Raw genomic sequence first — 25,742 nt, forward strand, 5'->3', positions numbered from 1 at the left:
CAAAAACGCAGGCTCCAGGCAGAGCCGCTTCAAAAATGCAAAAGGCAAAAAAGCTGGTGCACCTATGGAGCTGGGCTACGTGCACAATCAGGCGCTGAACTATGATTCGCTGTTGCTGTGCTACTGGATGAGAAGGTGGAAGAAAGGCCATAAAAAGCAGGGTTCAGGAAACACTGAACAAAGGGAAACAGCAAGTTAAATGCCACCATCTCTTCCATGTTTTGAGCTTTGAGTTATTCACTATTCACTAATATCAACCTGCCATCTGCATTTGAATGATGGTCCTGTCACCTAAAATTAGTGGACACAGCTTCCAGGCCTGTGAAGAGAAGCCAATGCAGAAGAACCTGCACATTTTCTAATGGCCACCAGGGGTCACTGCAAACTAATACTATGTATTTCAGAAACATATTTTAGTTTACTGTTTAGCTGCCATACAAGTTCATTTATAACTGACATGGTGACCACATTTACACATGGTAGAACCATGATACCATGTATTTTATTTTGGTTGGATGGTGAACATTATATAAGGAGGAAGATTGAGCAAAAGATCCAAAAGACAGACACACAAAAAATGAGCTGAGCAAAGATTTTATTCTCTTTGTACATTTGGTTTTAATAATGGGAAAAAATTTCACATACACAAAATGAAATGGACTGACTTCAATCCAAACTTTGGACACTTTTGTCATGAGCTGTCAGAATATGTTAATGAAGAACCCAAGCACTCCCTCTTCCCTGGATATACCTTGGATAAACACAAACACACATGACTTATATAAAAACATAAACAGAATCAAAGATAGGAGGCTGTTGCTGGTGCTCTTGGCCCAGTCATCATTCCTGCAGGATCTCGACAGGGACAGAAGGCCCTTTATTGTACAATTGATAGAAGAGTAGTTAAGAGAGAGGGGGTCATTCAGAATACAAATGTTAAATATTTGTTGGCTCAATGAAAACAGGTCTGCTGTAGCCTTTTTATTGAAAAAAAAAAATCAAATGCAACCATTCAGTGAGATCTTATGAGGCATCTCTTTTTTTTCTTAATGTAATCATTGGATATTGTGTTCACTCCGAGACACTAGAATACAGATCATGTTTGATGGCCAATGAGGTAATCCCAGAAATGTGACCACTTTTAATATTTTTAATATCTCTTCTCTCTTCTATCTTTTTGTAGCTTAATAGGCCTCAGTTTTGTGATAATATTCCATAATTATCTTACTGAATATTACTTTCTGCCATTGTAACAGCCAATAAGTTTCATGTTATTTCACATTAAATACTTCTGATCTGTTGACGCTGTAATTAAGCCTCTAATTAAGAAGTCTACCTCTTTCATAGGACCCTGAAAAACCCAGGGGAGAACTGAGCCATGTGATAACCAGCTTCAGTTATCCAGAATCACGAATGAGAACCTAAACCCAAAGAGAGCCAGAGTTGTACTTCACGACACAGATGCGAGTTTGACTTTTGGTTGATATCTGGGATCGGACAGGATAGTTATCAGAACTGATTAGTATGACAAAAGATGAAGACTCCTTTAAATCCTTCTCTGTGATGATTAACATGTTCCCACACTTTTAAATAAATAGTTACAAAGTTCAGCTGTGTCTGCCTCACACCCTCACTGTAATGCTCAACAGCCTGCACAGTCTGAGATTCAATTTAAACATGTCCAAATATTAACATTATAAAACACAGTAGGGTTCCCACATGCTCATAAACTGGAAGTTCCCATGATTTCCCCCTTTTATCATACTCACCCTGCTGCCGTCAACTGTGAACTTTATCTGGGTTTTCGAGAAGACAGACGTTGACTCTTGTACAGCAAAGACGGTGGAAGGTTTCTGGTATGAAAGTAGTTCTGATAAATGCTGACCCAGATGTCCATGTGTATTTAGCATGTGCAGCTCAGTCTATACCTGAGTCCACTTATAATTGTCTTTAAGTGTAGGGTATTTGAATGACACTGGTCTGTCCACCAGTCTACTCACCACTGATGTTTTGGTGTCACAGTGTGTCCATTGAAAAGTCTCAATGTTATTGATTTGATAAACCAGATTGTGAGCTGTGCCAGATATGCAAACCTTCTCCAATAGGCGTGGATGAGTCTTGTAGTAAGTAAATCGTTCCACACAGGTGAGTCAGTTGCCAGTAGATTCCAGCAGTGACACCCTGACTTTCTTCACATGTGCTGTAAACCACTCCCTCACACACACAAACCCTCTGTGCTGCAGTGGATTTTCTTTCCTCTTCAGCAGTGGATCTCGTAGGCGATCTGAGAGTCCATGAACAGGCCCGTGTGATTAAGAAACATTCCTTCAGCCTCTGATGTGATCACAGGCTCGGCCTCCCCTCCCTCCCCTGCCATTCTCCTCATGGTCCGTATGTCGCCCTCCTGCTGCTGGTGCTGTTGCTGCTGCTGCTGCTGTTTATTCGGGGCCAGAGTGGGACTCATGGTCTGGCCTGGCCCAGAAGACAGGGTGTGGCTGGAGGTGTCAGATGGAGCGGGACAACCCAGATTAGTGGTGGAAACAGCTGTGGGTGGAGCGGGAGGCAGCACAGGCTTGGCCCTGTTGAGGACATACATCTCATGACCACGCTCGTCACGGTACTCCTCCAGTTGGGCAAAGGTGGTGGGACCATCAGAGTAGTCATTCACATACAGGATGCTCTCCTCCTGCAGGAATTCACACTCGTCACTATCACAGTACCGCAGTACAGCATTATACAATATAATGAAAAAAAAACAGTATTCAGTGTAATCAGAGGAGGTAAACTGTTGGAAAAATTGTATCATGTCAGGTGAGGAGGTGCTAATTCATGAAGCATTTTGTGGGTATTACATTTATGCATTATGTACACAAAACAACATTATACTATCCATTAATACGTACACTATTTTGGCATTCTTATAAGCTTGTACACAATTGCTTGAGTCATAAAAACACTGTACTGTATGTTGTCAATTTGTTGTTCCATGTCTTTTTTTTTATAACTTCTACATAAGTATATGTTAACTTATCTTTGTTTATCTTTCTCATCTATCTTTCTTCTTTTAGCTGCATGTCTGTGTCTATTATCCTGTACACTTATAATCAATGAGTCTGGCTCATTTCTATGCTGATGACACGCAGCTTAATGTACTTGTCCATCCATGGCTAAAATCAGCTAATCTTTTATTTTTATTTAATTAGGCAGTCTCAATGCGATTAAGATCTCTTTTCCAAGAGACACCTGATAACAGGACACACTCACAAGAAAACAATCATCAAACAGAACAACAAACGCAACTACTACTTCTACTACTACGAATTAATAACAGTTTCATCATCAGATAATAAAGCTTTAGAGGGAATGAGCCTCTAGTTTGAGGGCGGTTTGCAGTTAATTCCATTTAAAAGGTTTATCATACCTAAAACCAGCATCAGTGCATACAAAAAGGATATGGAAGGTAAGGTAGATGCTGGATCGTGAACTGTTTGCAGATTGACGTGAGAACAGAGATGTGAGGTAGCTTGGAAGCTTTAACAGTTGAGCTCTATAAATGAATAACATGAGATGGCTGTTTCTTCTTCACTGTGACGAAGTGCAACCAACCGTTTCATACAGAGAATGATGATAAGTACAAGATTCATCATTCATGATGCAACGTGACACATTTTTAACTACTGAAACGTGGCAACATGACAAGCCCAATATTTCTCACTTTCTCACTTTAATAAGTGAAGACATGAAGGCTGTGACACCAAAAGATTTGTGGTTGGAGGAAGACAGAAATTGCCTCATTCTATAGCTAAAATCCATGTAATATGTCAGAAAACAATTTAGTATCTCAAATTCTGTGTTGTTATAAAACATGTGCCCCGAGCACTTCCTGACACTTATCATTTGGACATTAAAATTGGTCAATTTACAAATAAATAAAATGTGTCAATATACTCTTGTACAGACAAACAGACACTCACCTTCTCAGCTCCATCAGTTTCCTTGTCTCGTTGGTGATGTCGGCTGTAGATCATAGCAACGAGCAGCAGAGCGGTCAGAGCCAGCAGAGAGATACCCACAGCGATGGCAGTCTGAGTGGCAGCTCCCAGGGCACTAAAAGCCATACTGCCGAGAGCATACAGGGGCTCCCGGCTCACATCCGAGCCCAAAGCAGGACCGTGGCTCCTTAGTCGGGGCCAGACTGGGGAGTATGGCGAGGCCACCTGGGACCACGAGGCCCAAATGGAGGAGGAAGAGGAGGAGGAGGAAGTGGATGAGTTGATGGCAAGTTGAAAGGTCACCCTAGCGACACCTCCTGCGTTCCAGGCTTCACATTCATAGAAACCTGCATGAGCCACAGTGACATTACTGAGAAACAACATTCCACTCCCGGTGTCAGGGTCGAAGCGCTCTCCTTCATTCTTTTGCAGACTGACTCTGCCTTCCTCTGAAGCCTCCTCTGCTCTGCTCACTGTACCTCCTCCAGCACCCAGCTCCTGAACCAGTCCTCTGGGAGACAGCACTACTTTACCCTGGGACGCCTTCCTCCAGGTCACCTGCAAATATATTTTCATGATCAGTGGTATTGCTCAAAAGGTATGATTACATAAATAATCAAAACGTGACTCTCACGATTAAAACCTAAAATTAACAGTCCACTGTGACATTTTTTTCAAGCCACCTTAATTGAAATCAAAGTCCAGTGAGTGATACCTTAATGGGCTACGTGAGCACAGGTCCAGCCCCCAATGGTCAGGTATGGGTTCACAGTTTAGTGTCTTAAAACAATAGTCAGGTGCCTGTATGTACATTAAAACTGCTTTTTTGCTGTGATCATTTCTCCTGTTCTTACTGGCCAATAAAAGATCCTTGTGAATGCTTCTTTTTCCTTTTTGCAAACCACAGTAAGCCAGTGCAAGCCAACCTAAGAGAGGATTTGCAGTGAATTTCACAGTGACGCTCCACTGAACTGCTGTCTGAAATCTCTGTTTGTCAAAGAATGCAAAACCAACATTCAGCATGAGCAGAAGGGAGTCCAGGGAGAGAGGTAGTTTCATCCTCGGTGGTGTAAAGACATGTCAGTAACACTTTACAATACAGCTCTCAGTTTACTGTGTAAATTCATTGTGTTCATTGTCACATTGCATGAGTCATTGCATATGAAATACATACAGGTTCCTACTTGTACTTAAATGTAGGTACAGCAGAAGAAAAACAGAGAATGGGGAACGAGGAAATAACAGTTGAAAATTTTGATAAAGGATAGGCAGACAAGACCTATGGAAGCTGTGTATTAATTAGCCACGTTTCTGTGACAAAAAAACACCATGGTTATTGGAAGAGATAAAGTCTTGGCTAGTTGAAGAGATAAAGACGCCTCTGTTCAATCCGAAACATCCAAAAAGTGTGACCAAGTCAACCAAAAGACGAACCATATTGGGATATTAGGATGGATGCCATATCTTCTAAGACATGAATCTTGTTCATAAAAAAAGAGATTAAGACTGACAGTAAAAAACAGACTGTGTGATGAGCAAGCCAATTATAGAGATATAGACAGACAGTATTGATGTACCTAACAAGAAGGTCTGCTCAAGTTTTCCAGTGGTACTGTAACAAAAAAACACCTGAAAATCACTCTCTATCCTGCTTACACAACCTCTAACTAAGAATAGATTCTGCTCTGTACAGCATTTCTTAATACAGAGACGCGTGGCCCATAACTCTTTAGTTATGGACCTGTTTTTAAAACCATTTTTAGGACCTATGGTCGTCACAGTAAAGTTTCACAAAATCATGGTGAAACACTACCTTACACCCGATGTCATCTGCAACTTTTTGGTTGACAGTAACAGACAGTCACAACTACCATTTTTTATTAAGTATATTAAGTTTTCAAGACCATTATACCTTAATAAATGATTCAGACATCTTTTTATTGGAATCAGAATTAAAGTTCTTTCTTGCCCATCACATTCTAAAATACGCTGATTCAGCTGATGACATGCACACTCTCCCTACCTGTGGTCGAGGGTAACCCGAGGCATGGCAGGACACCCTGAGGCTCTCTCCGAGGCGCACAGCAAGCCTCCTGGGCTCAAGTTGCACCAGTGGTGGGATACACACAAGGCTATTGAGGGGGACCTCCACAAGGCTGAGGTGGGAGAGGCGCGGCGGCTCGGTGCAGACCAGCCGACGTTCGGCAGAGCTGAGGAGCCGCTGGCCCTCCTCATCAATCCAGCTCCTCAGCCAGTGGAGAGCACAGTCACAGCGCCATGGGTTGTCTGCAGCAGAGCAGAGGACAGGAGGTTAGGTTGGATGCTGAAACTGTCGAGGTCCAAGACAGAAAATAACTGTCAGTTGTCTCTAACCGAGTTTTCCTCATGACAATCCCTGATGTCTGTACATGAACATGTATGTCAGTAATCCAGTCTCACCTGTGATTCGCAGCACCTGCAGGCTGACCAGAGGTCGCAGGGATGCAGGGCCGATGGTGTGAAGATTATTCCTGCTGAGGTCCAGCAGAGCCAGAGAAGTCAAGCCAACTAGAGCCTGATCTGCTAGCATCTCTATACTGTTGTGCTGCAAATGGAGCTCCTGCAGACGCTGCAGAGACATTGTGAAAATGGTACATATCTCTGTAGTGTCTGATAAGAATAAAGAAAACTGCTGTACTGAGCAGGAAACGTGTGTTCTAACATGCCTTACCTGTAAGCCACGGAAGGTGTAGTCAAGTAGGCGTGTGATGTCATTTCCTGCTAGGTAAAGAATGCGGAGATGCTCGAGTCCCTGAAACATGTCGGCCGTCACAAGGTGGATCCGATTCCCATTCAGTGCTAGCTCCAACAGCTGACCCTGGTTCTGAAAAGAGCCTGGCTCCACTGCTGAGATGGTGTTGTTCTACAGGAGGAGGATTATGATCGATCATACCAGCATCTTAAGAGCATATTTCAGTCTGAGGAGTCCCCCTGGCTCGCGTCATAAACAGTAACATTACATTAGCATACAGTCTACGCTGCCCTCTGATGTTATATAATTGCACATATTTTTTGATTGCTGTCTTACACATTGTGAATATTTTTTACACTTCATACCGTGAAGTATTTGCTTCCCCGGGTCATACTTTCCAATAAGCCTGCAAGCGTTTCACAGCAGCAACAAAGTATCATAGAGCTTATTCATACCGGCTGTTACTGGATGGCTCAAGGACGAATGTTTTACAAGCTTGCTGAATTATATTAGAATTGTGTGTGCGCAGACTTCACAGACTATGTTGCCTGGACTGAGTTTTGATTAAGTGGTATAATGTAATATTGAATTCTCTGGTAATCTATCTATCTCATTTGTTTTACTTAGTTTTTACTTCAGTAAGCAAACAGTATGTATGTATATATTTGTATATTTTCATTATATAGTTATTGTTCAGACTTTTCAATTAGAATAAACTGTTTTCATAAAATTTGCAGTTTTGGATCACGGCATGTTTTCATAATACTATAACTTTCAATCAAAACATTTTCGGGGCAGGAATCACATTTTACTGTATTGTATCATGGCTGTGAAGCTTAGCCACACTGGTAAACACAACATATACAGAACATACAATATAAAAATGCATACAAAAACATGGCATAACAAAAGAGCTATCACTGCCAATGAACAGCCCTGTAGTACTTCCCTGTAGGTGTGTGTATTCGTTACCTGCAGGTACAGGTAGTGCAGGTGCCTCAGCAGAGTGAGGTCCTGTCGACGTATCTGACCAATCACATTGTCTTGAAGAAAGACAGTCTGAATGAAGAGAAGACAGAGAGGGACAAAGGGAGAGTTTTTGTTCAGTACTGTGTGTAAAAAGCCTGAAATAAGTTCAGCTCATTCTGTGATAACAACAAGCGCTTACTCAATAACTGAGCGAGTCTCTCAGCCGCACTCAGAAATGTTAGTGAGGGAGTGCTTCAAGTGGTACTCATCACTACAAAGTAACAGCACTTCTACATTTACTTATTTGGTGACTATTTTTTGCAACACTTCTCACAGCTGCTCTTTTATGCCCACTCCATATCAGCCTCTCTGGGCGGTTCATAATGGCTCTAAGTAAACTGTATTACCCAGGGGGCACTGTGTGATGCTCACATATTCCCATTCTAACTTGTCTGTTTTTCTCCGTTGGCAGATAGTCTAAGTCATGTTACGTTAACATTACACTGACGTTGGCCCGCCTATAAAGGGGCATAAAGGGAACATAAACAAAGTCAGATGATGACACAACAGACTCTTTTAGTCACAAATTTAGAATGATTTGCTGGTAACAAATGATACAAACATCAGCATGTGAATAAGAGGAACTCACTTCAAGCACGATGTGGGTCTAAGACAATAACTGCTGCTGTAGTACAAACCCTCAAGTGGCTGAGCATGGCCTAGAAAAATGTTTTGCATTCTACTGAATGATGGCTCAGACCTCACCTTGCTTAGTAGCCAAGCACCCTAACTGTTGTACTTTGTCACTTATAATGTCTTTTTATTCATACATTTTTATGTTTTATTGATATGTTACACACATCAGATTGTGCATAATAAGGCTTACACCAAGACAGTACAAGACAGTGTTCATATTTCAAATACACTATTCCTATCAAAGTTCACTGCTATTACTAAAACAAAAGTTTGAACAACAGTTCCAAATATACTAACTCAAACTTTTACATGATATTATAAATTCAGTTCACAAAAATCCTGGGAACAGTGGTCACATAGATAAATTAGGTGTCAAACTCCAAACTGAGAAGGTGCAGAAGAACTACTCTGCCTCTTTATTGTATTTTTTGCTTTCGTGCTGTGTATTCAGTATTTTATGGACTCCAGTCTCTGTCTTTAGGGAAAATAATCCTTTGATTGTTTGTTTGCTCTGGACCCTTTTGGGTCATTCAGACGGCAGCTAATCAGATAAGATAACTTTATACAAAGAGAGATGGTGGAACTTTGTACTGGTCCTGGTGAAAGTGCCTGTCAGTGACACTTTTATTCTTGGTTGGCAGAGTGTTAGGTTGGCTATATACAAATCCGAGGGAGTCTAAAAACATGACAGTTCGTTCAAAGAGAAGTTTCACAAGGCCATAAACAGTTCCTTTGTAAACTCACTCAGTCTGTATATCTGTGTAATGGCAATTAGAGGACAACGGAGTGGTGTCACCTACGAGTGCATCACGTACCCGTGGGTACATGATGTTGCTAGTTCTTGAAGTGCCTGTGAAAACACAAGATCCTCTGTGACATGCTACATGGACTTGTATTTATATAGCACCACCACTCAAAGCACTTGTCACATTCACACACACACACACACACACACACACACACACACACACACACACACACAGTCATACACAGGCAGAGGCTTCCATCTGCTCATCGGGAGAGATATTGCACCTTCTATCTAAATGAAGATGATACGAAGCCCCCATCCCCACATACACACACAGAGTGACAGCACAGCTGTTTCGGCTTCAGGGATGTCATCCATCTCCATATTTTTAGCACTGTATACATTTTTATGTTATTTATATTCATTTTATTCCTGTATGCAGAACCACTGACTACAGTTGTGCAGAAGGAATGCGATTGTGAATCCAGCACAGAGATAGCAGACTAGCTGCACCTTTCTCACGTGGTCAGTGTTTCTTTCTTTGACTGATGGTGAACTGGATGTCACTGGTTCTTTAATTCTGTATCAATTAGATGAATCAATAGCAAAGTGTGAGCGAATGTCCTCTTTTAGTAATGAACCCACCTGTGTGGATGGAGGAACGTGTTTGGGAATGGCCCTCAGGCCGGTGGAGCCACACTCCACAGTGAGGCTGTAGCAGCGACAGCTTACAGGGCAGGAAGGAGACGCTCGACTGGGCGTGTGGAGGGACAGGAGGAGCACGGAGAGAAGAAGTACCAGCAACACAGCCATCGCATCAACTGACAGGACTGAGGAGTGAGGAGAGAGCAGCGAACAAACAGGTTAGTCACGATCGACATTCTGCATCACCATCTGAGCTGAGAGAAAAGAACAAACAGACTGTGCATGTAATCCTGACAGCAAGTATCAGTGCAGCTCAGCTCTAACAGAAACAGGCTGACTGCATGATTTGTTTTTTGACAATGCAATTTGTCCGTGCTTGGAAAAACATGATTAATTACAGATCTGCCAGAACAAGGTCAGTTTTGTCATGTTTGGACTCACAGGCACATGTTGGCAAACAGCTAAATTTGGATGACTGCTGTGCAGTACATCATATTTATAAGAAGAAAGCTGCCCAGTAAGAGTTGGAGCATTCTCAACCCATCACAGTTAGAGCCAGCAATTAGTTCCGACTTCTTTAGTTTCTGTGATGATGAGGACATTAAATAAATTACCTTTGCACAATAAAAAACAAACAAAAAAACAACTTGAATTCTGATAATTTGAGTTAATCGTTTTACTGTCTATATTACGGGCTTCATTGGTATTATGATGCCACATAATCACCCCGGCTCCAAGCTTTCCTCTTTGCATCTGTGACTTCATTGTGTCATCATTTTTTAGTTGTGACTCATCGTCCTCTGTCTCATAAAGTAAATGGAACTGAACTCCATTAAGCAACATAATTCATAACACAAAGTACTATCAGTGTGTAGCTAATAGCTGTAATTAACAAACTAATAAGTAACAAGAAATGTGAGAAGAGAAGTGTCATTAAGAAACTGTGTCTTCAGTACATCCTTTTTCTACTGTGCGTTCACTGCATGTCTACACATATACATGATATGGAAATATGCGTGCATATGAACAATATGATGCTGGTCACAAGTCTAATTGTCTAACTAAATAAAGCAGAATTAGAGGATTTGTAAACACAACATTCCTCCCCGGCTCCTGTTCCTCTTGGATGTGTACCAACACATGTCACCAGACACTTCTAGTGGGTTTTTGTATTTGTTTTTGTATGATACTCATTCTGTCTTGAAGGTGTCCTCAGAAATTATCAGAGTGAATGATTAAAGAGATGTTGATTTTTACATTCCCTTTTTCCTCCATTACAGTAGAAGTACAAACCATTTGATGTATAAGTCTTTAACAGAAGATGGCTGTTGTATTAGCACGTTTTATAACACAATACGATGGTTTGGTGTCAGTGTTTCCAGGTCTGGTATATTTGTCTTTTAGGCATCTATTGTACATGCAGCACAAACTCCTCAGTATTCAAGGGGGTGCCTGGAATTTCCTCAAGCGTCTCAGGTGAAACAGTCTGTGCTTTTTTCACCACAGAATCGGTATGCAGCGCTCAGGCCAGGCCCTCTTGGGGCTGTAATGTAGACACCGAGGTACTTGTAGCTGTCCATCATCTCCACCAAGTAACCGCTGATATTCAGTTACAATGTGGCCTCACTGCTAGATGCCACTAGATCCTACACACTGATCCTTTATTCAATTATTAACTTTGCTTATCTTAATCATTCATCTGCGTGTTAGATACACCCGACGGCCACTTTATTAGGTGCATCTATACAGTCAAATGTTTACTTCATCGACGCCTATAATGTTCAGTTTTTCACACTGTAATAGAAGTAGTAATTCAAGTATGTTTTGGCATCCAGGTTGTAGTACGTGGTGTTCTTTTACTCGACTATTATATCGAGTGGTGTCTGTGTTTTTGCATTCATGCACAGCTTCTTCAGGTAAACAAATTGTGTTTGTGCACACACCTCTCCTCCCACTGACTCACATACAGGACAATAAAGCCATGTGCCGTTTGATCTGTCACAGTGTGTGTAATCCTGTGAAGCGGTTAAATATCCAGAGGTGCTGTAGGCCATGCCAACACAACACAACACAACAACACAACACAACACAACACAATAGTGTAAACAGTATGATCTGATCAGCAGTGTACACACCCATCTGTACTTACATGGCCTCGGTGTAAAACAGACCGACAGCAGACAGGAGGAGAAATAATGCCACCGACGTTTTATTGTTGTTTCATGGCTCGCTGAGGGAGGATGGAGGATGGAGCAGTGATGTCTGCCGGGCACGACGCCTCCTTATCCCCTCATACGTGTGTGTGATCCAAACGATTCAGATTGATTTTCGGTGCTGAAGATGAAGCATCCAAAAAGCGTAGCAGATGATGGATGTTTCCACAGCACGCAGAGCACCGTGGGCCCGTCGACAAGCGATGAAGAGAGAGAGAGAGAGAGAGAAGGGGGATCGATGGATGAGCGGAGGACCGTCAGGTGGACGTCAGAGACCAGAGGTGGTCAGACGGTGGACCGTGCAGGACTGTGTGTCAAACAGCGTGTTCGGTCCAGACATGCAGCGGGTCGCTCTCCTCTCTGCAGAGCATCCCTCTCCATCAATTAACCCACGCTGCTCCTCCTCAGGACCACAGTCAAGCCAGCCGTGTTCCGTCAGCAGCAGGGAGAAAAACACATCCGCCCAATTACTTCACAATAAAAGCATTATGACAGAAAGCTAAACTGGGACTCAAATTTATGTTTACACACAAAATGTGCTGCAATCAATTAAGATACCAAAACAATAATAATAATGATTAAAAAGAGAGAGAGATATATATTGTAGGCGTAACACTTTGACAAAATACAATCAAGATAGACCAGAACAGGTCAAGTGTGTGTATGTTTATTTTGTAACCAGCTTGTCAGGTGGTACTGTAGCTCCTGTTGTAGGATTACACATATGAATAGTTATACATATTACATGATAACACAATACATTTAAGTACATAAGTTATTGTCTCTAATCAAAAGTACGGAAGCCCAAAGTAGTCATGTATTCATATATTTTAGTTTCTCCGTTTTCTTTTGATAAGTTCATTTCATTTGTTTTTTTGGAGATCCCGAGTTTGTTATGTCATTATGTCAAAATAACAAATGTTGTTATCACAAAATAATGCGATAATTTTCTTGAGATCTCCGGAAATCAAAATTATAGTCTAGTATGTTAAATCACTTCAGGAAACATCGTTCAGTGTAACAATGTCAGAGGAGCAGGAGAATTGTTTCCTTCAGCATCAGCATCCTTTTGTTTTCTTGAGATCTCTAATCAATTACATCGTTATCTCGGGAAAATAAAGTTTTCCTGTCTCAAGATGTCAGGATAACAATGTTTGTTATTTTGAGATAATGACATAAATAACTCGAGATCTTAAGAAACCAAATGAAATTAACAAGAAAACAGAGGAAATAAAATGAATGGATATATGACTGCTAAGGGCCTCCATATATAAGAATGACTGCTTTTGGACAGAAGTGAAAACCATCACCTAGGGGCCATTTAAGGAACTACAAATGGAACTTAAAATGCATTATGATTTGTTAACAGTTCAAAAATGACGTCCTGAGTCCTTTCCTAAAAACTTAATCTTGACCTCAATGATAAACGTCATGAAGTGACGGAAAGATGTGACTGACAGGCTGAATAATACTTATCTTGTTATCATGGCACCATCGGTCTATAGGTGAACTATGTCAGGCAGCAAGTGAACATTTTGTCCTCAAAGTTAATGTGTTAGAAACAGGAAAAATGGAAACGCGTAATGTATGGGTGACAGTGATTTAATATATAATAAAAACAAAGAACTGAACAAATAAAAATCAAATGTGGACCGTTGACCTTAAATAAAAATCAAAAATTAAATGTCAGCAGAGTTGTGATTATTATTTGATTTATTTTATCATCATCATCACATCTGGTCAATAATAATATAAAATAATATAAGAAAGAGTCCATCCACAGTCCTGTGTAATGAGAGCTGTGGATAACAAGGCTGCCTGGCAGCAAAGACATCGTATCCTGTGTCGACAGGCAGTGTTCATCATCACCATCACTTCACTGTATGCCCATCTTTGGCACAGTTGGCTTCATCTTTCAGTCGTATGATGTGGTCCTCTATCACATTAGCGTATCCCTACATTCAAGGGTCCTGTGGTGGCTAAAAGAGTTAGGGACCTCCAGGCCAGCTGGTCCACTGGATGATGTGAGAACAGATATTGTAGAACCATTCTGTTCAGCAGGACCTCAGACTGCATATTTACAAGAATGAGTACCAAAAAGTAACAACTGGGTTTTACTAACTACAACCAGAATGACAATCAGAGTTTTGTTGTAACAAACACGTTCTGGGCTGTGAAATCCCATGGGAATAAGTCCTAGTTAATCTTGGTTATGACTGGTTCTGTGTGAAGACGACGGGGTAGATTTGGTTGTAGTGCTCCACAAAGTGGACCTCCAAGCCCTCTGTGATGTAGTCTGGCAGGTCAGAGAAGTCCTTCTTGTTCTCAGCTGGTAAGATCATGCAGGTCACACCAGCACGGCGGGCCTGACAGGGATAAGGAAATCCAGTTTAAAGTCTGGAGTAAACACACACCTCCATTTAAATATGGCTGGAAAGCTAGACTTCACCTTACAATATTATATGTGCCTCATCATATGATATCAGTTAGGTGTGATATCACAGCACCTCCAGCCTGGTTAAGTGTCGACCAAGAGTCATTACAGATTTACTTTTAAATTTGTGGCTTTATTCTTCGGACATCAAAGCAAAAAAATCATTTTCTTAAAAATATGATTTCAGTTGTGGCATGTGGCACATAAACATATAGGTCATATGTTTGTATTGTCTACAATTTATTGTTTGTTTAAAAGCAAAAGCACGTTCAATAAATACAAGATTTGAATTATTTCATGATAAAGTGCCATCAGTCAATTTCAGCGAGTGCAGGATGAGTCATCAACATTTTGTTTATCATTTTCCAGAATAACAAACTCTAAATAATTCATAATAAATAACTCATTGTGATTAAATCACATTGATGATGACATTGTATGTGATATAAGAGGGCCAGATTGAGACTCTGTGAGTGTGTCTTGTACTTACAGCTATAGTCTTCTCTTTAATTCCGCCTACTGGCAGTATTTTGCCAGTCAGTGACACTTCACCAGTCATAGCTACGTTCTGACGCACTGGCTGGTTGGTTGCCAGGGACAACAGTGCTGTTACAATGGTGCAGCCGGCGCTTGGTCCATCCTTGGGAGTCGCCCCCTATAAACAAATGACAATTATAGACAAACAGGAATGGACATTACTACCAGCCAAACTGTATTCTTGATACAATCAGTGTACACATAGCAGCTTAAAGCACTTAGTAGAATAAAAGAATACAAAGATGAAACAAAGTAATGAGTAAGTCATTAGTTTGCAGTACTGTGGTGCAGTGCTTACCTCAGGAACATGGAGGTGAAGGTGGGAGTTAACCAGGAAGTGATTTTCTGGTTCCTGGGTCATCAGAAAGGCTCTGGCAAAGGTTGAAGCGATCTTTGCACTTTCCTTCATAACATCGCCGAGCTGACCTGCAGAGGAGCACAAGGATCTTTCAGATGCTTTCTGTTCACTATCATGTAAAGCAACTCAGTTAGAGGCCTCCCTGACTGACCTGTAACCTCCAGTGACCCCTCTCCTTTAGAGTCCGCTCCTCCAGCAGGACGGCGTAGTGAGGTCTCGATGAACAGCGTTGAACCTCCTACGTGGATTACAAAATTCAGGCTTAACTTCATTTACTCTTTACGAACATTTACTATTACATATTTCTGTGTGTGTGTGTGTCTCTCACCCATAGCAGTCCATGCCAGCCCCATAACCACTCCCGGTGGGGTGATATTGTACATTCGATCCACTGTGAAAATAGGTTTGCCCACATAGTCCTGCAGGTTGTCAGGTGTAACAGTCACTGCGCTTTGCTCACCGCTGACTATACCGAAAGCCACCTTACGGAAAACCTGAAAGTCACAGGGAAATTATGTTTTTGTGTAACAGAAGTGGAGCAGAGTCCATCTGCTGGTTTGCAAATGAACAGCGCTGACTTTAAGAACAGAGCTTTACACTATTTTACCTTTTCAACCTGTTTCTGCAGGTTCCTTACTCCAGATTCTCTGCAGTACTGCCTGATGAGCAGACTGAGGGCGTCAGGTGAGATTGAAGCCTTCTCCTCAGTCAGGCCACAGAGAGTGCGAAGCTGAGGGACCAGATACCTCTGGACAGACAGACAGTAATTTTTTATTTACTACTTCAAAACCTTAACTGGAGAAAAACTAATCTGCTATTACTAAAAATATAAAGAAGTCAGTGTTACCTCAGCGATAGCCAGTTTCTCCTGGGCCACATATCCAGACACGTTGATCATCTCCATCCTGTCTCTGAGAGGCTCTGGGATGGTGTCAGTCACATTGGCCGTGCAGATAAATAAAACCTGCATTGGAGCAGAGGGTGTTGGTTAGGACATTTTTTAAGACAACTGTGGAATCGTACATAAAGAGCTCGCCCTCTGACCTTTGACAGATCCACGGGAACATCAAGATAATGGTCAAGGAAGTTGGCGTTCTGTTCAGGATCCAGAAGCTCCAGCAATGCAGAGGACGGATCGCCCTGGTAACCACGACCGATCTTATCCACCTGGTAATGACAGCACAACGCCCAACATAAAAGGCTTATCATCACACTTTTCAATGGCAAAACATCAGCACATGTTCACACAGACAAATAGATAATACTGTATAAACACATACATATATAATATCAACACATATACATACAGTGGGGTCCAAAAATCAAAATATTCTTCTATTTTGTATTTGCAAAAATTAATTTCAGAAAATTTTGTATTTGGTCTGTCCGCCTTTTGCTTCAGTGACAGCGTGCACTCAAACTGACTTTGACTACACAAGTTTGTGGAAAACCTGATGACTCATGTTAAATTGGGTTTCGGCCAGGTCATCTGAGGCAGCACTTCATCACTCTCCTTCTTGGTCAAATAGACCTTATGTAGCCTGGAGGTGTATTTGAGTCACTGTTCCGTTATGGTTCCACTGCTCCCACTGAGCAGATGGGATGGCACGTCACTGCAGAATGATATGGTAGTGTATGCCTTAAGCACACCCACACCCATCACAAATCCTGCTGCATGCTTCATGGTGGGAACCACACATGCAGATAAAATCCATTCAGCATCTCAGAATCTCTGAAAGACACAGTAGTTGGAACTGAAAATCCCAAATTTGGACTCATCAGACCAAAGTCCACATTTCCACTGAAAGGTCCATTCATTGTTTTTGTTGTCCAACAATTCTCTTCTTCTTGTTGGTCTCTCTCAGTCGGGGTTTCTTTGCAGTAATTCGACTGTGAAGGTCTGATTCACACAGTCTCCTCTGAACAGTTAATGTTGAGAAGTGTCTGCTACCTGAACGCTGTGTAACATTTATGTGGGCTCTAATCTGAGGAGCTATCAATTTAATTTCTGAGGCTGCTAACTGTAATGAACTCCTCCTCTGCAGCAGAGGTAACTCTTGGTCTTCTTTCCTGGGGCAGAGCCAGTTTCATCAGAGTGTTTGATGGTTTTTGCAACTGCACTTGAAGACACATTTAAAGTAGTTGAAATAATCTAGACTTACTGACCTTCACGTCTGAAAGTAATGATGGACTGTCGGTTCTCGTAATGGAACGGTTTCAAACACATTTATAAAGGTAAGAAATCACAGTAACTAACTTTTGAGAAGACACACCTGTTAATCAAAAATCATTCCAGGTGACAACCTCATGAAGCTGACTGAGAGAATGTGTGAGAATGAGTGTGCAAAGCTGTCATCAAAGCAAAAGAATCTTAAATATAGAAACAGATTCAGCGGCTATTGGTTTACATTTTGTGTTTACCACATAATTCCAGATGTGTTATTTGATAGTTTTGATGTCATGTTAATCTATAATATAAAGAAAAACACTGCATGAGAAGGTGTGTCCAAACTTTGACTGATACTTAATGTCAAAAAGCATTAACAAATTATATAAAATAACCATGAATGTCCTCCGGTAATATTAATATTGCTCGGAGAGAGAAGCAGCACCACACTGACCTCGTCTATTAGCACCAAGGGGTTCTCTGTCTTGGTTTTCTTCAGGCACTGGATAATCTTCCCTGGCATTGCTCCAACATAGGTCCTCCTGGACACACAAACACATTTTAGAAAATCCAATTTCAGCCCACAATAACGTCCAATAATGCAGAGCCATGGCTGCTGGATAGGAACGGCACTCAAAACCCAGTTCTGAGTGGAATGTGTTTTCCCAAGAGAGCCCGCTGTTAATTAGTTTTTATATTAAAAGTAAATTTGGGTTAAAAAAAAAAACACGTTTACAATAATCAGACCTGTAGAAATGCTGTTTACATACATCATATGTGATATACGTGCACAACACATCTGATCTGATCCGATCTAAAATTGGCAACCGGTGCTTCCTTACTAGTGACAGTACGGCAGTATAGAGTTCCAGACCTGTGCCCTTTAATCTCAGCCACGTCGGTCATGCCTCCCACGCTGAATCTGAAGTACTCTCTGTTGAGGGCTCTGGCTATGGACCTTGCGATGGAGGTCTTTCCTACACCCGGGGGACCATAGAAACACAAGATCTTCCCCTGGGTGGAGCCTCGCAGCTGGCTCACTGCTATGAATTCCTGCATAGAGACAGAGAGGATGTCAGGTTCATTATGAAAGCGCCACACTTCTTGATATATACAGATGTATCTGAACATTTGCCATCGTGTGATATAAAATAAAAGGTCAGTGCATGTGCTAACCAATATGCGTTTCTTAATGTCATCCATTCCATAATGGTCTTCTTCTAGAACTTCTTTTGCTCTGTCCAGCGCTAAGTTCTCTTCACTGTTGGTACCCCAGGGCATGCTGGTCAGCCAGTCCAGGTAGTTACGGGTTACACTGAAACACACAGTTTCTTTCATTGTAGTGTAAAGCAGAACAGAAATTCAGAACAGAACTCTCGGCGCCTACAAACATTAAAGCTTCTCTGTGGTTTGATTTACATTCAGATCATCTCAACAAAACACAATGTGATCTTCCAAGCGTGCTGAAGGCTTTCTCTACCCTTCAAAGTCATTCTTTGAAACATCCTAAATCTTGCTCGTCTTTTTCCTCACTGTCGTTTGCCGACACATCGCTACTGTTCTTTGCATGGCACGGCCACCTGTTAACCAGCTTGTACCACATCTCCTGTGTCCTAGAGTGAAAGAGAGCACGATACAAACATAAAAGGGACTCACAAAGAAAACTACTCCTACTTGTGGTCATAAAATCTACAAGGTCAATTAAACCAATATAAGAGCAGACAAGAATTTGACTTGGAGTTAATAGGTAGACACAGCTGTACCATCTCCAGTATCCAGAAATAAAAAGCTGCTGAACAGACGAATGTTGATGATGAATGAAGATAAATGTTACACTCGTCCTGGAGGAAACTTGGTCCAAAATTTTAAAAAAATCTGTGCAGCATTAATGCCCTCAATAAATTCTGTTGCTTTAGATTTTTTTTGTTGAAATTAGAATATAGCACGACAAAGGAAAGGTGACATTAGAAATATTTTACATGAACGAACTAAAAGTAACTAAAAACTAAACAAATAAATACATAAGACCAACTTGAACTCTGAGGAGTGGTTGTCCAGCAGTCCCAGTTTGTTGAGTTCTTCATTGATAACGTCCATTATGTGCTGAGGGACGGTCCTCTCTTTGAGCCTCTCTCTGAACTTCTCCTCGATAGCTTCTTTGTCCTCTTTCTCCAGACCCAGCTCCTGAAAAGCCCCACAGACACACACACACATTAACAGACCTGCTCCTCAGACCTGCTATGGCAGCTCATGAAAACTAGTCTCTGTTCTGGGATCTGCCTCAGTGATGGAAATCACAGAACAGCTCACATAAGATAAGATACTAGATTGTATGTTGTGTACAATAATATTATCAAGATTGTAGCAGCCAGTAACAGAAACAGCAGAGTGGCAGTGAGCCAAATCTAAATGAAAGCTGGCTTGAATCCATGAAGACTCTGAATTAACACCCTGGTTGCCAGCTTATCGCAGGGTGCAAAGAGACAAGCAAACATTCACACTCACATTCACACCTACATCCAATTTGGAATCACTAATTAACCTGTGAAGTCCATGTGTTTGGACTGTGTGAGGAAGCAGGAGTATCCGGAGAGAACCAACGCAGACAGACACGAAGAGAATCTGCTCAAAACTACCTTTGGTTCTGTGTTACGGCTGTCGCCGTTTCGCCCCGCGCATGTGTGTGTGTGTGTGTAGTGTTTTTTCCCCTATAGGTAAAGACAGGTGTGCGACTGCCGGTCTCTGGTTGGCCCCAGCTGGAGGAGGCGGGGACAACATGTCCGTGGCTGGGCAGGGCCAGGATTGGTGCGGCATCATTTCCGCGCTGCCAATGAGAGCGCCCCCGCAGCAGCATCACCGGGCATTTAAACCACAGCCGCCCGAGCATCGTGGCGGCTTCACTTGTTGTTTGTGTGTTCGTGAGCTCGCCTCGTTCGTGTGTGTCTGAGGATACTCGTTTGGTTGTATTTTTTAACTGGAGGTTTTGTGTTTGGTTTACTGGGACTGGGCAGGGTTTAGTTAGTTTGGAGATATTTACTGATTACACGTAGACTATTTCTGTTAGACCCATTGGATTAAGAGTGCTGTTTTGGATGTGTTTTTGTTATTTAGAGTTAGACTTAGTTAGTGAGGTTTTTCTTTCTCGTTTTGGTTTTTAGTTAGATAACATAGGCTCTGTTTAGAGTTCTCTTTTTGTTATATTTGTTTGTTCGTTTATCAGCACTTGCTCGCCCTTAGTTCCATTTTGCCTCACCTCCTTTTGTTAAAACAATCTGAACTTTCATTTAATAACCTTTAAAATCTGGTTTTAATGTTACTTCCTCTCATACCCCTTTATTGGGTCATAACATCTGATCTTTCTGATATGCTGAGAATTCATCCTTAGTTTATTTCACTTTCACAGAGAAGTTCGGCCTGAAATGCACCCGGCAGTTATTAATGACATACTTCATTGTATTTCTGGTGCCCACATTTTGTAAAATATGCACGTATGTACACTGAGGCTGAAGAGTGAGAGACAAAGAGTGCAAATGTACCTTCTTGATGATTTTGAGCTGCTCCTGTAGCAGATACTTCCTGTGAGTCTGTTTGATCTTCTCTTCCACCTGTGAGCACAGCAGAGACACAGATGAAGGTGATGAGCACAGGGGCTTGTTAAAGGGCAAAAATAAATGTGTGGGGACCTCTGACCTCTCTGCCCAGACGCTGCTGCAGTTTACTCAGCTCATACTCCTTCTTCAGCAGAGACAGAGCCTTGTAGAGACGCTTCGGGATCTGCAGAGACACGGCAACGCGTTTCAGACACCTGCATTTTTTTTATTTATTAAACCGTCTCTAAAGCAGATAAGACAGTCCCAAACAGGACGCTCAGCATGCACACTGCTCACATTGATCTCCTCGAGGACGTCCTGCAGTTCATGTGACTCTGCTCCTGTCAGTGCTGCTCCCATGTCACTGAGGTAGATGGGATTATCAACCACTCTCTGACCAGCCTGCATCATCTGGAGGACGGATTCTCTGACCCACAAACAGACACACAGACATATTTGAGAACACTTCTATTTCAGCATTTCTACATTTAGATTTGTCCCTGAACGGATGCAATAACTCACATGTAACAAATTATGTGCACATAGAGAATGAACTCTGCAGTGTGGCTTCATGTGAGTGGACAAGTAAGGGTGCATTGGAGGTGCAGTGTCTGTTCAGGGTGACCGAACATGGCCCTTGGAAATGAGGGCATTGCTTTGCTCCCTGCAGTGCAGCCTGTCTGCAGCGTTCTTGAGAACCTCTCATCAGATCGACGTCACACTGCCCTCCCTTTGGGTCCTCAGCAATACACCTGCTCAGTGTGAAGTCAGATGGATGCTTCTCAAATTTTCCTTCTTTTTTTTTTTTAGTTAGACGATGCTGCTACAGTGTCACCTCTCAGCCAAATGACAACAAATCTGACACAGTGGCTGCAATAGCACAAAGCTTTTTGTTTTGAGAGGAATATTCTGAGAAGTCAAAAGAATTGAGTTGTCTTTCTAAATATATTGTGCTAAAATCTGAATTAATATTTTAGCCAATTATTGATTACTTCCAAAACACTACTCCCAGACAGTACAAAAAGAATTGACCAGATAAGGTGGGTGTAGTGTTGACTTTACAGTTTGGCTTGTCATTTTTAAACTGCAAGTCTCAAAATATGCGGGTCCACTCCAATGCACCCGTATAAACCACGGTCATGAATTGTGTCAGAATCTTGCTTTTTTTTCCGTTACTCCAAAAATTTTGATTATTTGTCACCAATATTCCAAACCAGAAACATCCAGAAATTTGATATTCCATAAAGTTTTGCTAGCTTCGTGTTATTGAAACACTATTTGATAAAGGTAAGGTTTCTGAATGTCCATGACAAATTTTGCACTGTATCAGCAACATCTAACTAAAACTATAAAGCAAGAAAACCACATATCTTGTGAAGTGAACTTGGCTGGTTTATTACTGTAGAACAAAAGGAGTGTATTGTTGAGTGTGATATTGATCAGATGAGAGGTTCTTGATAACGCTGCACTGGAGAGCTATTAGTTGTCAAACATTCATCTGTAATCAGTATAATAGACATACAGAATGATAGCATGTGCTCAGGACAGAGGGTGACTGAGTGTGAGAGCTGACCTGTAGAGGGGGTTGAGTGCGATGATGTCCCTGATGGTCTTGACTATCTCTGCTGTCAATGCCTGCAGAACACACACACATCACAGAGGGGCCGCTGTCTTAGTGACGTGCGTCACAGAATCAGAAATCCTTGCAGATGAAAATCACTCTGTGTTTTTGTACCTTGACCTCCTCAGTGACCGTGAACTGTTCGTGTTGAATGTTGTCCGTTTCAACCATCAGAATGTTGGAGGAGGGCAGAGGCTGAAGTTCTGGGCTCAGGTCTGCTTCTGAAATCTGACCAACCACAGATAAAACAATTAATTAATAAGACAATGTGTGTGTGTGTGTGTGTGTGTGTGTGTATGTGTGTGTGTGTGTGTGTGTGTGTGTGTGTGTGTGTCTCCACAGCTACTCTCACATATTATTGGACCCATCAGCCTCATATTTCCTTGCACATTTATGACTGTATGCTCAAGAATCTAGTGGTTGCAGTAATTCACAATGCTTGAAAAACCTGTTTTGTTGACTGCTGTCTCCTCACTCATTTTAACTGACCAGAAGGGGGCGCAGTTTCACCTTTTTACAAAATGCTTTGGGGCATAGCAAAGAGCATTTCCGTGCGACTGGCCAGGCCGAAAACAAGCTTTATCTGACCTGACCCGTTACCTGACCTGTCTGTTGCAGACATCCACAGAAAAGTTTGACTCATCTTGAACTGAAGTGTCTGCAGATTAATTCAAATCCTGATATGCTCTGTTTCACTGAAGTTAGACAAGATAAAGAAACCTTTTTTTTTTTTTTTTTTTTTTTTTAAGCTTTGACACCATCTTGCCTGTGAGGAAGCCAAAGAACAAGAACCCAACCAGTAGTGGAACAGCTCAATCTGGCTCCAGGTTAAATTAGTTTGTGGTAATCTGATTATACACATGTTTACTTAGAAATATGTACCATGTGAGCACAATATAAATTAAAATAATTAACTGCTTACAACTAATTGCTGGCACGGGGCTTCTCTACAAGACAGGCCCACAAAATGGACGATGCAGGGCCTTGCCTTGGTTAATAATAGACTTCAGTTCTCTAGTTTTGAAAATTTAATTAAATTCATTAGCTTCCATCAGTAAACCTCGTACTGAGGCCCATGGCAGTAGCCCACTTTACCCGGTTTCTATCCCGGCCTTGTGTCCTGTCTTCGATTTGTGCTGTCATTTACTCAATATTCACTAAATATATAGCTAAAGAATACCCAAAGCCTAAACCAATGTGTGCTGAGTCACTATCCTCTGAACTAGGAACTGGCTGAGACACACAACATGTTACAGACCTTGTCCTCCAGCTGCTCTGTCAGAGACCCCGGCTGGTCCTTGCGGCTACGTTTGGATTTGCGTCTTGGTGGTGGTTTGGGTTGGGACTCTCCCTCAGACTCTGACCACACAGGGGACGTTGCTGCCTCCTCAGGCTCTACTTCCAGCTGTCTCGTGATCCGGATCCTGACAGATCATACATATATATGTGAGTATAGCAGAACTCTACACAACCTGCCATGGAGAGCGGAGTCTATATCAGACTCTGGTCTGATAGGTTTCTAACCTGCGGTGTCCCATGACGATCATCCTCAGCTTGTCTCCCAGGTCCTGCATCTCATGAATCTGAACAAAGGTTCCTGTAGAGTAGATGGCATCTAGAGATTCCACCACATCCGACTCATTACTGCAAAAGACGGGAAAAGTTTATTTGTACTAAATGTAACCGCTGTACAACAATCAGAGAGTCTCCCTCTCTCTCCAGTGTTTTGAATTTGAACTGTGCCAATTTTTAACCACTAGACATCACTGCCACAAACAGAAAACTAATCCACAGAACAAACCTTCTGTTGGGCAGACCCCTGAAAAGCCCCACTAATCTCATAAATACATTCCATTCATTGAGCTGCTTCAAAATAAAAGCATCCGATTGCACAGCAGTGAAACACTTTTAATGTGAATCATCAGCAGATCACACACTTACCTATCATCTCTCTTCAGGAAGACTCCAGCATACGGCTGAGCCAGACGAACCTTCCTCCTCAACAGCTCCATCAACGCTTTGTTCTTGACCTAACAGGAACACACACACACACATTTTTCCAAAATTACTATTTTTCTGAGGACCTCTCTGAAACTTTGAGAGAAGCATATAAATAGGCTCTGGAGCCGATTACAGTGAAAATAAAGTGAGGACCGGCCTAAATGTCCTCACTTTGTAGATTGGTCCTCACTCCAAGGGTCTAAAACTGTAGGTGGTCCTCACAATGATAGTTGTGCAAACACACACACACAATCACTTAATCTGGCAGCACTAATAAAACAAACAGAGTTTTTCATGAACACTGTTGCTGGGTGGTTGCGTCATCCCCGTGTCCTCCGGTGGATGTAACGTTACATCATCCTCACCTCTATGATCTTGATGAAGCGGGGGAACACCGGGTTCCTGCTCACAGCGATCAGCGGCACATTGGGGAACACCTCCGGGACCATCATGGGGGTGAGAGCCGTCATCTGAGGTCCGTTGTACGGTTCTCCCCCATCTCCCCCTGACTCCTCTCCCCCAGACCCTGAACGCTCCCCGCCGTCCTCCCCAGAAAATCCCGCACCGCTGGCCCGGTTCCCGTACATCCTGTCCACAATCATGTGCGGTCGAGAGGTCGGTGTGAGGAGCTCCGTTTGCCCGGGGATAACAGCCCCGACCCGCATCCACCGGTGAGTCCTAGCGGTCAGCCTGCAGCCAGCTGTCATTGTCGGGCTGATGGAGGAGCGGTGGGTGCATGCTCTCTGTGAGCTCCCGGTGCTGCTGTAGTACCGCGCGGGCTGGAGCCGGCTCGGGGCTGACGTGCCGGTGAGGTGGGACCGGCTGCCACCGGCGCTGAACGCCGTGGTCCAGTTTGATCGTCCAACGAGGACCGACTTTCTGCTCAGCTGCCCCGCAGCAGCGAGCATCTTCATGCAGGCGGCCATGTTGATCTGGAGCTTTCTACAGCACGTGACCGAGCTTCTTCCGTCAATGTTTGATGACGTGGTGTCATTGGGATTGCGTAACTTTAATCTTAAAGCTATAAAGCTAATTATTTT

At 42.4% G+C, this 25,742-nt stretch overlaps 2 protein-coding genes across 2 annotated transcripts; both read right to left on the reverse strand.

Moving 5' to 3' along the window:
* Window positions 1–578: 578 nt before the first annotated feature.
* LOC104927288 (leucine-rich repeat-containing protein 24) lies at window positions 579–12,452 on the reverse strand. Its single transcript, XM_019267986.2, has 8 exons — window positions 11,931–12,452; window positions 9,782–9,966; window positions 7,696–7,782; window positions 6,703–6,894; window positions 6,432–6,600; window positions 6,016–6,278; window positions 3,975–4,550; window positions 579–2,686 (listed from the first exon to the last, which is right to left on the reverse strand). Exons 2-8 carry the CDS (start codon window positions 9,947–9,949, stop codon window positions 2,261–2,263), a joined length of 1,881 nt encoding a protein of 626 aa, XP_019123531.1. The 5' UTR covers window positions 9,950–9,966; window positions 11,931–12,452; the 3' UTR covers window positions 579–2,260.
* A 1,298-nt stretch (window positions 12,453–13,750) lies between these two features.
* On the reverse strand, window positions 13,751–25,706 carry lonp1 (lon peptidase 1, mitochondrial). Its single transcript, XM_019268003.2, has 21 exons — window positions 25,068–25,706; window positions 24,643–24,731; window positions 24,226–24,345; window positions 23,960–24,125; window positions 22,816–22,929; window positions 22,654–22,715; window positions 21,378–21,507; window positions 21,181–21,264; window positions 21,027–21,095; window positions 19,523–19,674; window positions 18,667–18,805; window positions 18,365–18,543; window positions 17,945–18,032; window positions 16,368–16,490; window positions 16,171–16,287; window positions 15,931–16,071; window positions 15,652–15,817; window positions 15,475–15,561; window positions 15,264–15,391; window positions 14,919–15,083; window positions 13,751–14,360 (listed from the first exon to the last, which is right to left on the reverse strand). Exons 1-21 carry the CDS (start codon window positions 25,626–25,628, stop codon window positions 14,205–14,207), a joined length of 3,036 nt encoding a protein of 1,011 aa, XP_019123548.2. The 5' UTR covers window positions 25,629–25,706; the 3' UTR covers window positions 13,751–14,204.
* Window positions 25,707–25,742: the final 36 nt, after the last annotated feature.

Source organism: Larimichthys crocea, chromosome XVII, assembly GCF_000972845.2.
Source record: "Larimichthys crocea isolate SSNF chromosome XVII, L_crocea_2.0, whole genome shotgun sequence".
NCBI lineage: Eukaryota > Metazoa > Chordata > Actinopteri > Sciaenidae > Larimichthys > Larimichthys crocea.

Excerpts from the sequence above, each read along its gene's own strand:
- LOC104927288 (XM_019267986.2), bottom strand. The coding sequence starts at position 9,949 with ATGGCTGTGTTGCTGGTACTTCTTCTCTCCGTGCTCCTCCTGTCCCTC. Across the intron at positions 6,601-6,702 it reads ACACCTTCCGTGGCTTACAG|CGTCTGCAGGAGCTCCATTT; the intron begins GTAAGGCATGTT and ends ATGTCTCTGCAG. Across the intron at positions 2,687-3,974 it reads AAACTGATGGAGCTGAGAAG|GAGGAGAGCATCCTGTATGT; the intron begins GTGAGTGTCTGT and ends GAATTCCTGCAG.
- lonp1 (XM_019268003.2), bottom strand. The coding sequence starts at position 25,628 with ATGGCCGCCTGCATGAAGATGCTCGCTGCTGCGGGGCAGCTGAGCAGA. Across the intron at positions 24,732-25,067 it reads GCTTCATCAAGATCATAGAG|GTCAAGAACAAAGCGTTGAT; the intron begins GTGAGGATGATG and ends TGTTCCTGTTAG. Across the intron at positions 16,288-16,367 it reads TTCCCGTGGATCTGTCAAAG|GTTTTATTTATCTGCACGGC; the intron begins GTCAGAGGGCGA and ends GCTCCAATGCAG.